This window comes from Cydia amplana, chromosome 1 (assembly GCF_948474715.1).
Source record: "Cydia amplana chromosome 1, ilCydAmpl1.1, whole genome shotgun sequence".
Lineage (NCBI taxonomy): Eukaryota > Metazoa > Arthropoda > Insecta > Lepidoptera > Tortricidae > Cydia > Cydia amplana.
This window is the reverse complement of record NC_086069.1, coordinates 25,314,372-25,337,716: the sequence shown is the minus strand read 5'-3', so window position 1 is coordinate 25,337,716 and position 23,345 is coordinate 25,314,372. Positions and strand designations below refer to the sequence as shown.

General features: G+C 45.2%; 1 protein-coding gene across 1 annotated transcript; it reads left to right on the top strand.

Moving 5' to 3' along the window:
- Positions 1 to 1,418: 1,418 nt before the first annotated feature.
- On the top strand, positions 1,419 to 22,012 carry LOC134651814 (glycogen phosphorylase). The gene is made up of 10 exons (XM_063506929.1): positions 1,419 to 1,792; positions 2,614 to 2,845; positions 4,570 to 4,754; positions 11,760 to 11,871; positions 12,584 to 13,512; positions 14,270 to 14,461; positions 15,685 to 15,805; positions 18,909 to 19,074; positions 19,473 to 19,674; positions 21,849 to 22,012. Exons 1-10 carry the CDS (start codon positions 1,553 to 1,555, stop codon positions 21,996 to 21,998), a joined length of 2,529 nt encoding a protein of 842 aa, XP_063362999.1. The 5' UTR covers positions 1,419 to 1,552; the 3' UTR covers positions 21,999 to 22,012.
- Positions 22,013 to 23,345: the final 1,333 nt, after the last annotated feature.

Genomic DNA, 23,345 nt, shown 5'->3' with positions numbered 1-23,345 from the left:
AGTACGCGAAGAGCTTATGCTCAAAAGTTTCGCCCCTCGATTTCTTCGGAAACTTGCCAGAACGCGGCTTCAGTTCAGCGCTCTATTCATTTGCACACCGAGTTAGATATGTAGTATACCTAAAGTGTCACCTACGATATCCATAAAACACTGCATTGACAATAAACTTATTAAAGAGCTACGCCTTTTCATTTATATGAAACCGATTTAAGTAAATAGAGTCTGTTTAAGTTAATTTTGCACCGACTTGCATAGAACAAAGCATAGAGAAATATATTTTTTTCTCTATGAACAAAGTGAGTGAGTTTCATTAAAAACGTCATATTTTCATAGAACATGATAGAACCTGTTACAGCAGAAGGTGACGGCTTACCGCCAAGATCTAAAATCGTTATCTGCCTCTATCGCTGGAATATGCGAGAGCGATAGAGATGCAGATAACGATTTTAGATGTTGGCGGTAAGCCGTCACTGCTGCTGTAAAGGCTCCAGTACACAATGGGCCATCGCCGGCCACTCCAAGGGACGCAGCCATGCGGTAGAATGAGATAGCAATATCACTTGCTCCCTCTAACTCATAAATGCGGCCTTAACAGGTTGACGGTTGAATTCTCGTTACGATTGTTCTATGCTTGGAGGATATAATCAAACGGAGACACCATGTCTGTAATTTTCTGTACAAAACAGTCTGCCCATTTTTGCGGGGGAGGGGAACGTCAAATGTATGCGTAACGTAAAAATAGCCATGTCAGATAAACGTCAGTCCATACATTGTGTATGACCGTTGGCCGCCTATTTTCGACAAGAGGGGAAAGCCTGTTAATGGCTACTCCGTTTAGTTGTATCCTCCAAGGTTCTATGTTCTCCACTCTTATATTAACCCAAATTATTTTATTTTAACCCAATTCCAAAAAAACTGCAATAACTTTCTAATAAATCTTTATTTTCGAACGTGCCTGTTTAATGTGACACTGACATACAGCTGACTGTCAGTGTCAACTGTCAATATTCCAGATTACGTTTCAATTTTTGCAGTTCCTAATTTACAATAACTTTTTAAAACTATTCAACAACTATCAAATGATCAAGATTTTTTTTGAACTTTTTATCATATAAATAAGTTTTAATTTAATTGTAAATATATTTACAATTCAGCTAAACTTGATTAAATTTGTTACAGTATTCTAACATTCTAATATTTCAAATACAAAAGTTGCGTACAACGAAAAAGAAACAAAACGTGGAAGGAGCCAACATCATTTAGCTTGTTTTATTTTCCTGTATTCCCATTCTTAAGACTTTGAGAATACTTAAAAAACGTTTTATCAGTACCGAATAAATCGGCCAATAACTAGATTTACTGAAAACTGGTTTCAGTCACCATTTGTGAATTTACTAAATCCTATTACTAGTGACGTCAAAAGCCGGGTAGCCGATACAACATCTCCAATACTCAAATTGACCTTCTCAAGGTGACCGATACCGCGGGCCAGTTCAGTCGCGCACAGTCAGAGGACCGTCTCGGCCGCGCGATTTATAATTGAATAGTCAAGATGAGCGTACAGTCAGATCACGATAAGCGTAAGCAGATCTCCGTGAGGGGGATTGTGGAAGTGGAGAACGTCGCGGAGGTGAAAAAGGCTTTCAACCGTCATGTCCATTACACCCTCGTGAAGGACCGCAATGTGGCGACGCCGAGGGACTACTACTTCGCGCTGGCGCACACCGTGCGTGACCACCTCGTCTCCCGCTGGATCCGCACGCAGCAGTATTACTATGAGAAGGACCCCAAGGTAATTCGTATTTGCTTTGTCATGTTTACTGTCCAAGATAGACAAAACCAGTGTAGAAAGCTACCCACATTTTTAGTTAATTGACATGATAATAAAATTAATTAGGGACTTTAAATAATGTTGCAATTCCATAGTCACTTGGTAGTCCAGTTATACCACGTTATACTATACTGTTCATAAGGCAATAGTTCAGGAACTGAATGGGAGGAGGAACCAATTGAAACAGGAATGTTTTCATGTTAAACTACAAAGCTTAAGCAATTAATTGATGATGATGAGATATAATAAATATAGTTATCTGAATCTAATATTTATTCTTAACCCATTAGCGCCCATTGTACCTACTTGGGTACACCTGAGTTACGGCATTTGATTTGATTCTACTGTAATTTTACCTAATAGCAATAGAAAAATGGTGGGTTCCCAAAAGTGGGTGTAGGCGCTAATGGGTTAAGTTATTTTGTTTATAGTTCTGGTATTAAATGTGAATTGCCTTCAGCAACATACCTACAATTATTAAAACCAAAATATGACAGTTTCGAACTGTGAGTTGAGTTGTAAGTTGATCAAAAATATTTAATGAAATAATTTGATATAAGTACCCACCAGTGGCGGCGCGTCACACATATCCATAGGCCAGCCGGGGCTAATTTGGCTTAAATATTTCCTTTACAACTCTGCTCAAACGTCCAAAAACAGGCAAGCCGGTGGGAATCTACTTTTATGGACGCGCCCCCACTGATACCCACAATTAAAAACTTCATTGTTATACTTTGTTTACTGTGGCTCTCTTCTTACTACAACCCTCAAATCCCCAACAGCGCGTATACTACCTCTCGCTGGAGTACTACATGGGCCGTTCCCTCCAAAACACCATGATCAACTTGGGCATCCAAGGCACCGTGGACGAGGCCCTGTACCAGCTCGGCCTGGACATTGAGGAGTTGGAAGAGCTGGAGGAAGATGCTGGCCTCGGTAATGGAGGCTTGGGCAGGCTGGCTGCCTGCTTCTTGGATTCCATGGCCACACTCGGCTTGGCTGCTTATGGTTATGGTAAGACATTACTGATTCAATTATGTTTTCTGCTTTTGGTTGCGTTAGTATGTCGGTTTTCAGTAAGCACGATCATCTCAAATCAATGAACAATAGATTACAATATTTACGATGTACGAATATGTATGTCCATAAGCTTTGAATGTTGCAATGAATAATCTAGTCAGATTAAGAAAAGGAAAATATTTTCTTGTTGACATGCAAAATTGCAAACTTAGATTTTAAAAATATTTTGTTACAAAAAATGGTCAACTAAGCAACTAAAAACACGTAAGATTAAAATCTATGTCATATAAATTATTAGTCGTATAAAACGCGCTGCTGCAGAAAGTTAAAAACAAAACATCAAAATTACTAAAACATGAAGTATTTACCTACTGGATTAGTTGGTGAATCGCACAAATAGTCAACATTCATATAAACTAATTGAAGCGGTTGACAACGGCCGTTGGCGCGGCGCCAATTTAATTGTGTTTCACCAAACTGAGGCAGAACATCTATAGACATTTGATGTCACAGTCGCACTAATGCACCCTTTCAAATCGTACGTGCGCTGTTAATAGTTACGACTAGTTTAACAATTACAGATATACATAGAACAATTGGAATAGATCTGTTATAGGAATGTATAACTAATAAATAAATAAAACATGTTTACAGGAAGCATTATGAGTGTTATGATATTAGCTAGCTATGCTATTAGCTTAGTCTATGTAATACGTATGTACCATCGTAAAACGAAACGAAAGAAATCCGTAGTTGGGTTAAAGTTTTAAAACTTACTTGGTAGTCAACTAACTCAGACAACCAACTAAAATGCATTAAGAAATTAATTAATTTATTTTTGTATGTGTGTTTAGTAGACGCAGGATAGGCTTGTCTATTTCATTACCACACTTTGTATAATAGCTACAATGAGTTTATTTTCGAAATGGCGGAATATGAGGGTAATTAAATTCTCAAATTGTTGGGAGGCCATACTTAGGAGTCTTAGGACTATGCAGTTTACAGTTTCATAAAACACAATTGATGCACATGCCTATTGCACACTATTTTTATTGCAAGTAGGTAGGTAACAAATAATTTGTTTTGAATTTTATTAATAGTTTGTTAAGTAAATTGTCACAGCGATGTGCGTTCTCTCGCGTGATAAGTACCTTTATCTCGTATTATGAGAATTTATACTATGAGTGCATTCATGTTACTATCGTGTATCTACTGTAATATAATCTTTGACCTCTTGATTACGCACCTGCGTGATACCGGGACGTAAGGACGATAACGAATTGGTGGGCATTGGGCGTCTTAAATAATATATTTCTGCAAATAACTAAGGCAATAATCGGCCATGTGACGCCAAGCTTGAAGCCCGCGGGGACTTCAGTGCCGCCTTTACGTTCAGCAAAAAACCTATAAAGTTGCGCCCAGCCAGTTATGACAGAGTTGAATAGGCTAAAATGTTCGTTGATGAGATCAAACTATACCTCCTTTCCTTTTTTTTTTCTTTTTATAGTAGGACATTATCACACAAATTGAATAAGTCCCACAGTAAACTCAATAGGGCTTGTGTTGCCCATAACACAATGTTATGATATGGACCTAGATAAAACAATTCATGATGGTCCGATATAACTTTTGGCGTCATAAACAAAAGTTAGTGCTTACTTACCAGTTAAATGCACCGCGCACAACATCAAATTATTGAGAGTAAAATTATCCCACAGGTATAAGGTACGAGTACGGCATCTTCGCGCAGAAGATCGAGAATGGCGAGCAGCAGGAAGAGCCCGACGACTGGCTCCGTTACGGCAACCCGTGGGAGAAGGCCCGCCCCGAGTTCATGCTGCCCGTCAACTTCTACGGACGGGTCGTCGACACCCCGCAGGGCAAGAAGTGGGTCGACACACAGGTAGGTTGACGACTGGTCGCTACGGCAACTCGTAAAAGACCCGCCCCAAGTTCATGCTGCCCGTCAACATCTACGGACGGGTCGTCGACACCCCGCCGGGTAAGAAGTGGGTTGACACACAGGTAGGTTGACGACTGGCTCCGTTACGGCAACCCGTGGGAGAAGGCCCGCCCCGAGTTCATGCTGCCCGTCAACTTCTACGGACGGGTCGTCGACACCCCGCAGGGCAAGAAGTGGGTCGACACACAGGTAGGTTGACGACTGGCTCCGTTACGGCAACCCGTGGGAGAAGGCCCGCCCCGAGTTCATGCTGCCCGTCAACTTCTACGGACGGGTCGTCGACACCCCGCAGGGCAAGAAGTGGGTCGACACACAGGTAGGTTGACGACTGGCTCCGTTACGGCAACCCGTGGGAGAAGGCCCGCCCCGAGTTCATGCTGCCCGTCAACTTCTACGGACGGGTCGTCGACACCCCGCAGGGCAAGAAGTGGGTCGACACACAGGTAGGTTGACGACTGGCTCCGTTACGGCAACCCGTGGGAGAAGGCCCGCCCCGAGTTCATGCTGCCCGTCAACTTCTACGGACGGGTCGTCGACACCCCGCAGGGCAAGAAGTGGGTCGACACACAGGTAGGTTGACGACTGGCTCCGTTACGGCAACCCGTGGGAGAAGGCCCGCCCCGAGTTCATGCTGCCCGTCAACTTCTACGGACGGGTCGTCGACACCCCGCAGGGCAAGAAGTGGGTCGACACACAGGTAGGTTGACGACTGGCTCCGTTACGGCAACCCGTGGGAGAAGGCCCGCCCCGAGTTCATGCTGCCCGTCAACTTCTACGGACGGGTCGTCGACACCCCGCAGGGCAAGAAGTGGGTCGACACACAGGTAGGTTGACGACTGGCTCCGTTACGGCAACCCGTGGGAGAAGGCCCGCCCCGAGTTCATGCTGCCCGTCAACTTCTACGGACGGGTCGTCGACACCCCGCAGGGCAAGAAGTGGGTCGACACACAGGTAGGTTGACGACTGGCTCCGTTACGGCAACCCGTGGGAGAAGGCCCGCCCCGAGTTCATGCTGCCCGTCAACTTCTACGGACGGGTCGTCGACACCCCGCAGGGCAAGAAGTGGGTCGACACACAGGTAGGTTGACGACTGGCTCCGTTACGGCAACCCGTGGGAGAAGGCCCGCCCCGAGTTCATGCTGCCCGTCAACTTCTACGGACGGGTCGTCGACACCCCGCAGGGCAAGAAGTGGGTCGACACACAGGTAGGTTGACGACTGGCTCCGTTACGGCAACCCGTGGGAGAAGGCCCGCCCCGAGTTCATGCTGCCCGTCAACTTCTACGGACGGGTCGTCGACACCCCGCAGGGCAAGAAGTGGGTCGACACACAGGTAGGTTGACGACTGGCTCCGTTACGGCAACCCGTGGGAGAAGGCCCGCCCCGAGTTCATGCTGCCCGTCAACTTCTACGGACGGGTCGTCGACACCCCGCAGGGCAAGAAGTGGGTCGACACACAGGTAGGTTGACGACTGGCTCCGTTACGGCAACCCGTGGGAGAAGGCCCGCCCCGAGTTCATGCTGCCCGTCAACTTCTACGGACGGGTCGTCGACACCCCGCAGGGCAAGAAGTGGGTCGACACACAGGTAGGTTGACGACTGGCTCCGTTACGGCAACCCGTGGGAGAAGGCCCGCCCCGAGTTCATGCTGCCCGTCAACTTTTACGGACGGGTCGTCGACACCCCGCAGGGCAAGAAGTGGGTCGACACACAGGTAGGTTGACGACTGGCTCCGTTACGGCAACCCGTGGGAGAAGGCCCGCCCCGAGTTCATGCTGCCCGTTAACTTCTACGGACGGGTCGTCGACACCCCGCAGGGCAAGAAGTGGGTCGACACACAGGTAGGTTGACGACTGGCTCCGTTACGGCAACCCGTGGGAGAAGGCCCGCCCCGAGTTCATGCTGCCCGTCAACTTCTACGGACGGGTCGTCGACACCTCGCAGGGCAAGAAGTGGGTCGACACACAGGTAGGTTGACGACTGGTCATTACGGCAACCCGTGGGAGAAGGCCCGCCCCGAGTTCATGCTGCCCGTCAACTTCTACGGACGGGTCGTCGACACCCCGCAGGGCAAGAAGTGGGTCGACACACAGGTAGGTTGACGACTGGCTCCGTTACGGCAACCCGTGGGAGAAGGCCCGCCCCGAGTTCATGCTGCCCGTCAACTTCTACGGACGGGTCGTCGACACCCCGCAGGGCAAGAAGTGGGTCGACACACAGGTAGGTTGACGACTGGCTCCGTTACGGCAACCCGTGGGAGAAGGCCCGCCCCGAGTTCATGCTGCCCGTCAACTTCTACGGACGGGTCGTCGACACCCCGCAGGGCAAGAAGTGGGTCGACACACAGGTAGGTTGACGACTGGTCATTACGGCAACCCGTGGGAGAAGGCCCGCCCCGAGTTCATGCTGCCCGTCAACTTCTACGGACGGGTCGTCGACACCCCGCAGGGCAAGAAGTGGGTCGACACACAGGTAGGTTGACGACTGGCTCCGTTACGGCAACCCGTGGGAGAAGGCCCGCCCCGAGTTCATGCTGCCCGTCAACTTCTACGGACGGGTCGTCGACACCCCGCAGGGCAAGAAGTGGGTCGACACACAGGTAGGTTGTCTAAGGGCGTCCGCTATCTGGAGCGAGTGGAGCGCTAAGTAGGTAAAATCCGTCGCACGCGTTCGCGCCAGTTAGCGTTGCTCATACTATTTTTCGTTAACCCGCTCCCCCGCTCCGTGCAACCGCGCCAGCTAACGGACGCTCTATTACTTGTTGTAGGTTGTAAGTATAGAATATATACTAAAAATATTGGCAGAAGTGTCATTAATGTTTAACTGTGCTAATTGCTTAACCTGCCTCAATAATTTCTACCTTGACTTTATGTATTCAGTCCAGATATGAACTATTCGCTAGAAAATTAATAATCCGAAGCCTAAACTTACAAAACTACTGAAATTTGTAACTTGTGAAAAATCTCGAATACTCTAGAGGACGTCCCGACCTTCAAATGTTAAAAAAAACGCACTAAACCAATACACACTAAACGTCTATTTTTACTAGAAGCCAATGACCTCACAGCGTGGTTATGAGCTATGATAACGTGGCGCTGTCGTGACGAGAGAGTGAATTAGATAACTTATCTGCTTATGAATTATTACGTCAGTATTATAGGAAGCTGATCGCGTGTTTGCGATGATATTATTGATATTTTATTATTGACGAATGCTTTCAGAATAAATAAGGTCAATATTATATCGTCTTCCGGGGTTAAGGTGACATTATAAATATTATTATTATAATACATTCATGGAAGATAGATCTAGTCTTCTATAGGGATTATCAATGTAGACTTATGATATGACTGAATTAACTTTGTAGAAGGGAACCCAATAAGGAACAGGTTATGTGTTTTTAAACTCTGCAATAGAAGATACATAGCTAAAATAACAACATGTACCATGTACAATACCAAGTTTCAAATTTGAAACATGATCTACAATTTTATTAATCCTTATAGCAAAGTCAATCGTGGACATCGTGGTGGAGCTACTTAACAATTGAATGTTGCCTAGAGACCTATCAGGGCCAAGCCTCATAATTATAGTAACTAATTAAAATAACAAGATTACTAAATGTTGGCAATTTATTAGCGATAAAAATCGATAAATATTAGGTCTGACATCCGCCGGTAATGCACGAATAGGAAATCTTCAAGTACGTAATATATCTCTCATAAGTCTCATAATAATATAATTTTGGTCCCTCCTCTTTGCATAAGTATCACGTTACGAGTATGTACCTACGGCAGACCAATAAAAAGGTTTAGAGCTTCAGTTGGATTTTTTTCACAATGTACTAGATTTTCGGAAATGTTAAAAAAATCACTTACAATTAGTGTCTGTAGGTACTAGTTGGTACTAGGTAAACTAAGCATGCCATTTTATTACCAGGGAAAACACATTTATTGTTAGGTAGGTACATAATTGTATTTCTTTCTACACGAGGTTTGCATGTATTACTCCGTATTACTTAACAAGGCTGCAAGGCTAAGATTGACTAGTTAGGACACTAGGTCATCGAGATTCATTTCAAAGTAATTAACTCCTGACATTGAGATGGGTTGAAATACGGGTAGAATGCGTGATTCTGACTAGATACCTATATGTTTTTAGCGCCAATGCATCAAATATTAAAGATCGTAAAGGTAATTTTCGTAGCTTTAATTACATTTACACACGCAATATATAATGTTAGGTATGTTATGTTTTAAAGTACTACGGTGGGCGTCAACTTAATAGAAATCGCACGTTGCAGAGCCGCTTATTTTTATAAAATCAATACGTTCTAATATAGATACACAAAGGTATATTAACGTCTAAATTTGCTGTTTTTTCAACCTGTTTAATTTTGCATATAATTTAATTGGCACTTTTTTACCACTAACATTTATTGAGCTATATCTATTGTTTACCATGCTTATAATCAAAGATGGACAAAGATTTACCACAATTCAATTATAAATAAGGCGTGAAAATAGCGATAAAAAAGACCAAAACGTATATGGATTTGACATTTTGAAAGACCTCCATCTACACTAGCGTCCCTAGCGGAGAAATTAAACGCGGTAGCCCTAATTAAGTGTCGCCACTAGTGATGTGCCGTTACCGTAAATTACGAGAACAGAGAGAATCGTCGGGTAACTTTCGCGGTAACGTTCTCCGTACGGGTAATTATCGAGAAAGTGGTCTAAGTTTAAATTTTTTTAAACTTTTTTTTACAGAATTGATTCTTATTTAGGTAATACAATCTGTATAGAAATTTTCAAAATAATCTGGCAAGAGGAACTAGTTTATTACCAAAATTACCGTAAATTACCGCCGTAAATTACGGGCAATCTTCCCCGCGAATGTTCTCGGGTAATTTTTCTAAGAGAAATTTTAACTTTTATCAATGAATTCAATGATGTATGTAATTAGATGTTAGAGATTAAATACACAATAATGTTACATTATTTTACTAATGTTTAATAAGTTTCATTTTATGTGCGAATTAAGTGTTTTTAATGAAAGTAGGTTGAATCAAACTTGCATAACGAAAAATAAAGTGAGTTCTTTATTATTTTAGCTTAAATGTATAAAATTCATCTCATAGTTATGACAGTGATTTTAAATATATTAAAATCACTGTCATAACTTATACCTTTAAACGAGCAATTCTTATATATTTATTTATATATATTTCGGGGATCTCGGAAACGGTTCTAACGATTTCGATGAAATTTGCTATATGGGGGTTTTCAGGGGCGAAAAATCGATCTAGCTAGGTCTTATTTCTGGGAAAACGCTGATTTTTGAGCTTTTATATGTTTTCCGAGCAAAGCTGCTCGGTCTCCCAGATATTATATTTCAATGTCATATGTAAGCAAGCATTGATGTGTAAGGTAAAGTTTGATTTGCAATGACTTCCATTACAACAAGTGTGTTTTAAGATACAATTTTATTACGTCGCGTGTTTATTTTAAGTTAAGTAGGCTGTTATATTGTAAACAGGTAAACGCTTATCAGCTGGGTTTGCAATGTACCCAGTTACCGCAGTAAAAATAAAACACGTGGAATGTGCATTTTTGTACTGTGTGGGTACTAACGGATTAAAATAGTTCCTGATGGCCCTCAAGATCCTGCATTTATAGCGCTCGACTTTTCTATGTCCTGTTACTTGTCTCGATAGCGCAATGAGCACGTAAGAGGATCTTTCAGAGTGGTCCTTTATTTATGACAAACTAAAAGAAGGCTTAGGATGGTCCGGTCCGGCCACATGAAACGTTTGATAGTTTGCCAGTTAAATCTCTTAAACATCCCTACAAAACACGAAGTCCTCACAGTCTGCAGCCATTCATGCCCTTCAGGGCATGCTAAACCTTCCATCGCTTCACCTACACATACAGCAAGAGGCCATCCCCCTCAGCGGACATCCCCAAACAGACAGTGAGTCCGACTCTGGAACCTTCTCAGAAGACCTGAACGTGTCCATTACCACTCCGCTAGGAACCCATAACTCATATTCCAAGCTGAGTGCATGGGCATGATCAATGCGGCGGCTGCCATCACTGCAAGGAGGGTAGTAGGATCCTCCATCCACATGCTATCCGACAGTAGAGCACTCTTAATCGCCCTGAGCCATATAATTACATCAAACCGCATTAGGTGCGGAGGCGATTGGCCCGGAAACGATTCTCCCGATCCACTTTAGCAAGGTACGCTCACTGCTGCTAGAACGTACAAAGAAACAGCACACTGGCTAAACCAGGCTGGAGGCCGAAAGGCCATGCCTGGTATAAATGAAAGACTCACGAAGTCGCTCTTTCAGGATCCAGCAGGAGGAAGGGTGACCATTCCTCTTGAGGGGTTGGGTTGGCTGGACTAGCCCCCACCCCCCGTCATGAAAAAAAGGCGCCCGTCGTCGAGTTACGGAAATCTGCCCGTGCTACAATACAATACAATATGCTCACAACATTCCTGGGAAGACGAAGACCTCCCGGCACATGGTAGTTCAATATCAAGAGGGAGATGAAAGCCCAGAACCTAAACCCTATGGTAACATTGGTAACCCAGAATAAAGCGGTTTGTCTCCGCCGCCGTACATATAAGCCCAGATAGAGGTGGGACTAATATAAGGAGAAATAAGACTAGAAATTATTATACCAATCAACCACATGTCAGATAACATAAAAATAATAATAACACAGAATAATAATAATGTAAAAAACATTTAAATACTTTAAAACCACAAAACTTTTAAGCAAAATTCAATCCTAATTTAATATACTTCATGGGTAAGTTACCGTAAATTCTCGGTAATTTACGGTAATTTTCACTAATGAGAATTACGGTAAGTGCGTAATTTCTCGGCGGCACATCACTAGTCGCCACCAAGTCGCTAACGTTCCGTTTGTCGCAGGTGGTGTTCGCGATGCCGTACGACAACCCGATCCCAGGCTACAACAACAACGTCGTGAACACGCTCCGCCTCTGGTCCGCCAAGAGCCCCATCGACTTCAACCTCAAGTTCTGTAAGTTATTTACGAGCTGCTAGGTCCTATAAACACTTATACTTCGCTATGGACATTATGCAATAACCTACATATGTTGACTGCACCTAGTTTTAGTAATATTTGGTAGTTGGTTGTAATTACCCTCAAATGTCTCCATTAGTTTTTGATGTATTCTATGATTTATTATTTAGACCTTATTTTGATGTCTTGACAAGTCATATTCTATTAAAATAAATATTTTTCATTCTGTAGGACTAGAACGTAGTCATGACATTTACCCTCGTCACATACCTATATCAAATTGACAAATTCATAATATTACCGGCCGACGTTGGGTCGCAATACGGAGAGCAATTTCTAACAATATGTGCCGTTATAAGCTATCGGCATGATCGTATGTTAGGTATAATTATGTATGAATACTGCGACACTTAAAGAAATGCCGGAGTATTTATATACATAATATTAATAGCGCAGCACAAACAACATGTGTAAACAAAAACAATGTAAAAGTAAACAACTTATTTAGAGACTCGAATATTTAAGTCTAAGGCATTTTAATTAGCCATCCTAAAGAAATATTTTAGGACCAGTCGCACTAACCGCAAATGACGGACCGATTAACGCGACGGAGCACTAAACTATGAAATTTTCCTTACAGTAAAATTTAGCGAATATTTTGACGATGACAGACTGTTTGGTACATTAGTGACATTTTTAAACTTTCCAGTCAACTCCGGCGACTACATCCAAGCCGTGCTGGACCGGAACGTGGCCGAGAACATCTCCCGCGTGCTCTACCCCAACGACAACTTCTTCGAAGGCAAGGAGCTCCGCCTGCGCCAGGAGTACTTCATGTGCGCCGCCACCCTGCAGGACATCATCCGCCGCTACAAGTCCTCCAAGTTCGGCTCCAGAGAGGCCGTCAGGACCACCTTCGACACCCTCCCCGAAAAAGTAGCCATCCAGCTCAACGACACCCACCCGGCTCTGGCCATCCCGGAACTTCTAAGAATCCTCATCGACCAGGAGAATCTCCCCTACGAAGAAGCGTGGAAGCTAGTCACTAAATGCTGCGCGTACACCAACCACACCGTCCTGCCTGAGGCGTTGGAGAGATGGCCGGTCTCCATGCTGGAAAACGTCCTCCCCAGACACATGCAGCTGATCTACCATATCAACTTCCTCCACCTACAGGAGGTCGAGAAGCGCTGGCCGGGCGATGGAAACCGTCTCCGTCGCATGTCTCTGATCGAAGAAGAGGGAGAGAAGAGAGTGAACATGGCGCACCTCTGCGTCGTCGGCTCCCACGCCGTCAACGGCGTCGCCGCTATCCACTCCGAGATCCTCAAAGCGACCATCTTCAGGGACTTCTACGAAATGTGGCCCGAGAGGTTCCAGAACAAGACCAACGGAATCACCCCCCGCCGTTGGCTGTTGCTCTGCAACCCTGGATTATCCGACCTTATCTGTGACAAGATCGGTGAAGAATGGACGGTGCACCTTGAGAAGCTGCAGGGCTTGAAGCGCTGGGCTAAGGACCCCGGTTTCCAGCGCGCCGTGATGAAAGTAAAGCAGGAGAACAAGTTGAGGCTGGCGTCTTTGATCGAGCGTGACACCGGGGTTAAGATCAACCCGGCATCCATGTTCGACGTGCAGGTACGCTAACTGCCTAGTCAGCCAGACTGTCCCCAAATATTTACCCCTTTATTCATAAAACTTAGCTAACCTTTGTTAAATTCCGTCTCTTTCTAACAAACAAATGTCTAAATGTCGGATTATCAATGGCTTGTTAGAATTGACAAGCGTTTATGAACAACGCCCTTATTATTTGGGTCAATCAATTATTTCTTGTCGTTATTCTGTCCCATCAGTGAGGAGACAATAGTAGCATAGATTGTTAGAAGAACTGCTGTACCATGTTCTACTAACATGCTCAGTAGATGTCCCATTATGGAAAGGTCGTATAACTACCATAAAATGCAAGTTTGGTTCATTTAAATACGAAAAACCTAGAATTTTAAGAGTGACTCAGGAGACCGTAACCATAGCAAGTGTGACAAGAAAAAGTTGATTAACCCATTTATCACATTGTCAGCAATTATTTATAACTCAAGATAGGGTATAGGCGTTCCAAAATTGAAGCGCTTACCTTGTGACAAATTGGACAAGTTACCTTTAGACGCGGCTGGACAAGCGAGAAATGTGCACGTGCTAACGAGCTCCCGCACACCGAAAGAGAAAAAGACGACCTTATGTTTAACAACGAGTGTGACAAAGATGGATGGAATGAAAAAAAATAATCAAAAATAACAGATTTGTTCGTAGGCACAGAAATAAATATGGAAGTATTTTTTGTGCTCCTCAAGTATCATGTATAACCTATCTATGGTTATATAATATCATTGATTGTCAGGTGAAGCGTATCCACGAGTACAAGCGGCAGCTGCTGAACATCCTGCACGTGATCACGCTGTACAACCGGATCAAGCGCGAGCCGGCGGCGGCGGCGGTGACGCCGCGCACGGTCATGATCGGGGGCAAGGCCGCGCCCGGGTACTACATCGCCAAGCAGATCATCGCGCTCGCCTGCGCTGTGGGGAACACCGTGAGTACCAACCAACGAAGATACTTAACTGACAATTCGTAAACATACAGTCCCCAATGATCTTAGAGATCACAGATATTAAAATTATTTTTTTCTACTCCCGTACTTTTATTTGTCATTTAAAGGCTCGTGCCTTAAAACCCTACCTTATAGTTGTCAAGACAAGTCTTTAGTCTATTCCCCAAAAAAGAATTTGTGCATACACGCAGTATCTTTTTGGCGATTTTACGATACTTCGTGTAATGACCACTTAAAAAATATTGAATTTTCATTGTTGCCAACCTTAATTTAAATGTCATCTCTGACAAATAAGTGAACCATAGACATGTTTTTTTTTTTAAATTTCATTCATTCATTCTTTTCCCGCCCGTACCCGCCATTTTTGCTACTTCTTGAATTAAAAATATTTGTTAAATTTACAATTTTATTTAAAAGTAAGTGCTTGGTCGTAGAAAAAGTATTGTATGCAACGTTGTTTAACTGAGTCAAAAAATACTCGTGGCGTCTTTATTAACAATTTTCGGCTTCGTCTCAAATTGTTACTCTCGCCACTCGCCTTTTTTGACCTCTCTTAAACAACGGTTGCATAAAATACTATTAATAGTTTTACGGTTTAGACTCACTTGTTTTTAGTTACTCGCAAAAACAAGCGAGTCTAAACCGTTAAGGCCCACTTACACCATTCCACTAACCCGGGGTTAACCGGTTAAACATGGATTTACAATGGTTACCAGTACAATTTGACACTAGGTTATCGGTTTAACAGCTTAACCCCGGGTTAGTGGGATGGTGCAATTGAGCCTAAATTATGTTAGTATGTCTCACAAAATTGGCTAATCAAGGCTAAAGACCGAGAAAGGTGGAAAGATATGGAGGAGGCCTATACCCGACAGGGATCCTTAATATAGTAAAATAAACAACAATATTATTAGAAAACTTTTATTATGCAAACTATTTAAGGAAAAATAAAAGGCTTAAATAAAAATAAATAAAAATGTCTCACAACAGTTTAAATTCGATTAAAATAATATTTCGATTGACTCATCTATTACCTGGTTTCATACTGGCAATCTGAGTTATGATTTGGATACACTTTAAATTCAATTAATTATGGCAAATAAAGCAATAACAAATAGTTACATAATATAAGAATAGTAAAACAGAAATTATTTACAAATTCCTCTCCGACGACACACAAAACTCCAACTATTCACAAATTGCAGGTGAACAACGACCCTGAGGTGGGCGACAAGCTGAAGCTGATCTACCTGGAGAACTACCGCGTGACCCTCGCCGAGAGGATCATGCCCGCGGCCGACCTTAGCGAGCAGATCTCCACTGCCGGTATATAATAACATTGTACACATATATACCTTCAAGCTGAAGCTGATCTACCTGGAGAACTACCGCGTGACCCTCGCCGAGAGGATCATGCCCGCGGCCGACCTTAGCGAGCAGATCTCCACTGCCGGTATATAATAACATTGTACACATATATACCTTCAAGCTGAAGCTGATCTACCTGGAGAACTACCGCGTGACCCTCGCCGAGAGGATCATGCCCGCGGCCGACCTTAGCGAGCAGATCTCCACTGCCGGTATATAATAACATTGTACACATATATACCTTCAAGCTGAAGCTGATCTACCTGGAGAACTACCGCGTGACCCTCGCCGAGAGGATCATGCCCGCGGCCGACCTTAGCGAGCAGATCTCCACTGCCGGTATATAATAACATTGTACACATATATACCTTCAAGCTGAAGCTGATCTACCTGGAGAACTACCGCGTGACCCTCGCCGAGAGGATCATGCCCGCGGCCGACCTTAGCGAGCAGATCTCCACTGCCGGTATATAATAACATTGTACACATATATACCTTCAAGCTGAAGCTGATCTACCTGGAGAACTACCGCGTGACCCTCGCCGAGAGGATCATGCCCGCGGCCGACCTTAGCGAGCAGATCTCCACTGCCGGTATATAATAACATTGTACACATATATACCTTCAAGCTGAAGCTGATCTACCTGGAGAACTACCGCGTGACCCTCGCCGAGAGGATCATGCCCGCGGCCGACCTTAGCGAGCAGATCTCCACTGCCGGTATATAATAACATTGTACACATATATACCTTCAAGCTGAAGCTGATCTACCTGGAGAACTACCGCGTGACCCTCGCCGAGAGGATCATGCCCGCGGCCGACCTTAGCGAGCAGATCTCCACTGCCGGTATATAATAACATTGTACACATATATACCTTCAAGTTGAAGCTGATCTACCTGGAGAACTACCGCGTGACCCTCGCCGAGAGGATCATGCCCGCGGCCGACCTTAGCGAGCAGATCTCCACTGCCGGTATATAATAACATTGTACACATATATACCTTCAAGCTGAAGCTGATCTACCTGGAGAACTACCGCGTGACCCTCGCCGAGAGGATCATGCCCGCGGCCGACCTTAGCGAGCAGATCTCCACTGCCGGTATATAATAACATTGTACACATATATACCTTCAAGCTGAAGCTGATCTACCTGGAGAACTACCGCGTGACCCTCGCCGAGAGGATCATGCCCGCGGCCGACCTTAGCGAGCAGATCTCCACTGCCGGTATATAATAACATTGTACACATATATACCTTCAAGCTGAAGCTGATCTACCTGGAGAACTACCGCGTGACCCTCGCCGAGAGGATCATGCCCGCGGCCGACCTTAGCGAGCAGATCTCCACTGCCGGTATATAATAACATTGTACACATATATACCTTCAAGCTGAAGCTGATCTACCTGGAGAACTACCGCGTGACCCTCGCCGAGAGGATCATGCCCGCGGCCGACCTTAGCGAGCAGATCTCCACTGCCGGTATATAATAACATTGTACACATATATACCTTCAAGCTGAAGCTGATCTACCTGGAGAACTACCGCGTGACCCTCGCCGAGAGGATCATGCCCGCGGCCGACCTTAGCGAGCAGATCTCCACTGCCGGTATATAATAACATTGTACACATATATACCTTCAAGCTGAAGCTGATCTACCTGGAGAACTACCGCGTGACCCTCGCCGAGAGGATCATGCCCGCGGCCGACCTTAGCGAGCAGATCTCCACTGCCGGTATATAATAACATTGTACACATATATACCTTCAAGCTGAAGCTGATCTACCTGGAGAACTACCGCGTGACCCTCGCCGAGAGGATCATGCCCGCGGCCGACCTTAGCGAGCAGATCTCCACTGCCGGTATATAATAACATTGTACACATATATACCTTCAAGCTGAAGCTGATCTACCTGGAGAACTACCGCGTGACCCTCGCCGAGAGGATCATGCCCGCGGCCGACCTTAGCGAGCAGATCTCCACTGCCGGTATATAATAACATTGTACACATATATACCTTCAAGCTGAAGCTGATCTACCTGGAGAACTACCGCGTGACCCTCGCCGAGAGGATCATGCCCGCGGCCGACCTTAGCGAGCAGATCTCCACTGCCGGTATATAATAACATTGTACACATATATACCTTCAAGCTGAAGCTGATCTACCTGGAGAACTACCGCGTGACCCTCGCCGAGAGGATCATGCCCGCGGCCGACCTTAGCGAGCAGATCTCCACTGCCGGTATATAATAACATTGTACACATATATACCTTCAAGCTGAAGCTGATCTACCTGGAGAACTACCGCGTGACCCTCGCCGAGAGGATCATGCCCGCGGCCGACCTTAGCGAGCAGATCTCCACTGCCGGTATATAATAACATTGTACACATATATACCTTCAAGCTGAAGCTGATCTACCTGGAGAACTACCGCGTGACCCTCGCCGAGAGGATCATGCCCGCGGCCGACCTTAGCGAGCAGATCTCCACTGCCGGTATATAATAACATTGCACATATACCTTTAAGACGTTGAGGTAGTTACACTGATTTAACCTTTCACGATTTTTACACATTATTAAACTTAATCGCGCTTAATCGCGTCACGTCACGTGGGACGCGATACGCGATTAAGTCCCGTTATACAATTTAATAATGTTGAGGTAGTTGTCCGATCAGCGGCGCTTGAGGTGGTATTCCACCTATCAATATCTTTGTCCAATGTGTATCGCGTCTCACATTTTGCTTAATGAGAGAGTGAGACGCAATTGTACAGGTGGAATACCACCCTAGCAAGAAGCGAGTGACGATGAGCGAGACTTTTCTTCGCGGACGTTTTCTCTTCATAGTACCTACTCGTCACTTGTCAGCACATTCAATCATGAATGATTGATATCAGACAAATTATAATCAGTCTCTTTATCAGTGTCACAAACACTATTTTTATATAGATAGTTAGATATTCCCTAATCAACATGTAAGTTGAAGGGGTATACTATTTAGATTTGTTTATTCTGTACTGTGACTGTGTCTTAAATTATAATCATTGCGTTTGTCCAGGTACCGAGGCTTCTGGCACTGGCAACATGAAGTTTATGCTGAACGGAGCGCTCACTATCGGCACCATGGACGGCGCCAACGTCGAGATGGCCGAGGAGGCTGGCGAGCACAACCTGTTCATCTTCGGCATGAGGGTTGATGACGTCGAGGCTCTGCAGAAGAAGGGGTGAGTCCGCCTTATGCACTGACACTGGTCTAGGTACAGAGCCTCAGGCACTGACTATATGAAGTTCATTCTGAACGGAGCGCTCCGGCACAGTGGACGGCGATTTTGACTGCTAAATGTGCAAGCGCCGTGATAATATACTGCGAAATGTAGTATTGCGGACGCTTCAACGAGATGCACCGGTGGTGGATTTTAAACTATTTAACTTCAAAAAGGACTTTCTATTGTTTTTTATGGATGTTTCGATTTCTCGAAGACGGTTATAAGAGGTGTTTGGATTGTCTTTTGTTTGCACCTTTATACTTCACAGTTGTTACATTACATGGCTACAATTGTCAAGAAATGTAACACTATATCTATCAAAAAATTTAATCTAAGCAAAATAATTTTATTTCTAGCTACAACGCGTACGAGTATTACGAGCGCAACCCCGAGCTCCGGCAGTGCGTGGAGCAGATCCGCAGCGGGTTCTTCTCGCCGGGCGAGCCGGGCCGCTTCGCGCACATAGCCGACGTGCTGCTGCACCACGACCGGTTCCTACATCTGGCCGACTTTGACGCTTATATCGAGGCGCAGCAGCGCGTCTCTGACGCGTACCAGGTACATATATCGCAGTAGTATGGTTTGCAGCGGGGTCGCGCCGGGCGAGCCGGGCCGCTTCGCGCACATAGCCGACGTGCTGCTGCACCACGACCGGTTCCTACATCTGGCCGACTTTGACGCTTATATCGAGGCGCAGCAGCGCGTCTCTGACGCGTACCAGGTACATATATCGCAGCAGTATGGTTTGCAGCGGGGTCGCGCCGGGCGAGCCGGGCCGCTTCACGCACATAGCCGACGTGCTACTACACCACGACCGGTTCCTACATCTGGCCGACTTCGACGCGTACATAGAGGCGCAGCAGCGCGTCTCTGACGCGTACCAGGTACATATATCGCAGTAGTATGGTTTGCAGCGGAGTCGCGCCGGGTGAGCGGGGCGTTTCGCGCACATCGCGGACGTGCTGCTCCACCACGACCGGTTCCTACTTCTGGCCGACATTGACGTCTACATCGAGGCGCAGCAGCGCGTCTCTGACGCGTACCAGGTACATATATCGCAGTAGTATGGTTTGCAGCGGGGTCGCGCCGGGCGAGCCGGGCCGCTTCGCGCACATAGCCGACGTGCTGCTGCACCACGACCGGTTCCTACACCTGGCCGACTTCGACGCGTACATAGAGACGCAGCAGCGCGTCTCTGGCGCGTACCAGGTACATATATCGCAGTAGTATGGTTTGCAGCGGGGTCGCGCCGGGTAAGCGGCGCGTTTCGCACACATAGCCGACGTGCTACTCCACCACGACCGGTTCCTACATCTGGCCGACATTGACGTCTACATCGAGGCGCAGCAGCGCGTCTCTGACGCGTACCAGGTACATATATCGCAGTAGTATGGTTTGCAGCGAGTTTTTCTCGCCTGGCGAGCTGGACCGCGCCTGTAGCGCATTTCGGAGGTGTATAGGTAAACTTGCACACATCACTCTAGTATGGTTTGCAGCGGGTTTGGCATACATTTAATATTAGGCTATTTTGCTATTGAGCCAAATCAGCTGCTCTTTATGAAACCTAAAAACGATGTGTTACTATGGAGATGTGTAAAATTCATTGAAACCACAACAAGCTATCAATGTAATATGTATGTAGGATGCGTGGATTGGAACGTAAGGATTGAACGAGTGAGTGAGAGAACGAACTGTGGAATGAACGATGTGTGAATGAGAGAGTATGATGCCGAGTGTCAGTGCGTGTGAGCGAGACAGCAAAACGCCATGGGCAGATTTTAAAATTGTAAAGCTTTGGATTCCTCCGAAAACGGTACCGTAATATGACGGCCGTCATATAGCGGCCGCAAAAGACGGCCGTCTTTACGGTGGCGACATGTGGAAAGTACCACGGCGTCATAACACACCGTCATCCACCAAGGTCGAAGCGGCAAATTTGAAAAATGTAGGCGCGATGGGATAACGTCCCATAGAAAATTTGAATTTCGCGCCTTTTCCTACTGACAAGATTTGCTTGATCATCTATAATTTACTTGGAGGATGAAATATCATCAGAAGAGGAAAATAATCGTAGTACGGAATCATTTATTCAAATCTCGTGTCATTTATTCAAAATGGCGTCACCGCTATCTAATAAAACGTTCACGAAACTATCGACACCGTCATGACGGCCGTCATCTTACGTTACGTTGACAATCAACGTAACGCACTGACAATCCAACCTCTAGACTGAGCTTAGGCCAATTCTTTCATGAAACCGATGCTGCCAAAAATACGGGGGTGCGGGGGGACGAGGTGAGCGAATCCCGTGCCGTGATTGGTCCGTTCAAAAACACGGACCAATCACGGCACGGGATTGACTCGAAGATGGAGTAACGCTACCGTATGTGTGGCAGAGGGGGTAGCGCGACTATGCTATGTCTAGAGGTTGGATTGTCTGTGACGTAACGTAACGCCGTCTAAGAAACCGCGCCATCTTGTTTACATAGACAACGTTCTAGTGACGTCAGTCAACGCTATATAGCGGCCGTAATATGACGGCACCGTTTTCGGAGGAATCCAAAGCTTAACCGGAGATTCGGAGAGACTGATTTCGGACGACGTACGATGTGACTGTGTAATATTTCTGTGTTTTTTCAATAATATAAGTTTTTAAAGTAATTTTGAGTTGTTTGAGTCAATCTAATATGTATATCTATAGCAAACCGTATTAACTAATCCATAATCCCCAGGACCAGGCGAAGTGGGCGGAGATGGTGATCGAGAACATCGCGTCGTCGGGCAAGTTCTCGTCGGACCGCACCATCGCGGAGTACGCGCGCGACATCTGGGGCGTCGAGCCCACGTGGGAGAAGCTCCCCTCGCCGCACGACACCGTCTAGACACCATTCCCCTCACTATCCACCTAAAGCTTTGGATTCCTCCGGAAACGGTGCCGTAATATGACGGCCGTCATATAGCGGCCGCAAAAGACGGCCGTCTTTACGGTGGAGACATGTGGAAAGTACCACGGCGTCATAACACACCGTCATCCACCAAGGTCAAAGCGGCAAATTTGAAAAATGTAAGCGCGATGGGATAACGTCCCATAGAAAATTTGAATTTCGCGCCTTTTCCTACTGACAAGATTTGCTTGATCATCTATAATTTACTTGGAGGATGAAATATCATCAGAAGAGTAAAATAATCGTAGTACGGAATCATTTATTCAAATCTCGTGTCATTTATTCAAAATGGCGTCACCGCTATCTAATAAAACGTTCACGAAACTATCGACACCGTCATGACGGCCGTCATCTTACGTTACGTTGACAATCAACGTAACGTAACGCCGTCTAGGAAACCGCGCCATCTTGTTTACATAGAAAACGTTCTAGTGACCGTTTTCGGAGGAATCCATAGCTTTAGGCCCGAGGTCCTACCTATAGTACCTATTCAGTTCGATGTAATTTAAACCATGTTCAATTGGAACAGAGTCGCTTTTGCTTTGTTACGTCCAATTTTCAAACAACGCAAACTCAACTTTATTTCCCAAAATTTAGGTTCTATTTTGAGTGGCTAATTTTGGATGTTTCGTTTGTATGGCTGGGCCATAGGAGGCTATATAAGCATTCCATGTAACCGTGTACCTTTGTCCCGTACAAACGCGAATCTTTTCAGGTATAGGAGTTTCTTTTTCTGTGACAAATGGTCAAAAATATGCCCAGAAAAATAATCATCGACTTTGAACGCCGAAAAAAAGTTGCAACGAATTAAAATGTGTTTGTACGGGACAACCCGTGGAATGCTTCCACTGATGTAGCGTCCAGTCAGCAGCAGAAGTATTAAATAAACATACTGACTTCATATAAAACTGGTTTGCCGTATGGGGTGCTCGAAATGACTGAAACACGCTTTGATTATTAACAATATAGTGTTCATATAATTTCGAATAAATAAGCTCGCTTATTAACTTTTGCTGCCGATGGTACAGATCTGGTAAATGCGTACATTTTTCTCGCACTAAAGGCAGGCGGTACGTCGTACCATCGCCCACACTGTTAACTAACCGTTCGTAAACCTTATTTCAAAAGGGATAAGGTTCACCGATGGGCAGTTAAGGGTGTTGCTGTTTGTTAGTGCAAACGGCAACACCCTTAACTGTCCATCGGTGAACTTATCCATTTTGTAATCCATTACGTAGTCGTAATGAACGTGTGTTAGCGAGCGTTATGCGAATAAATGCATTC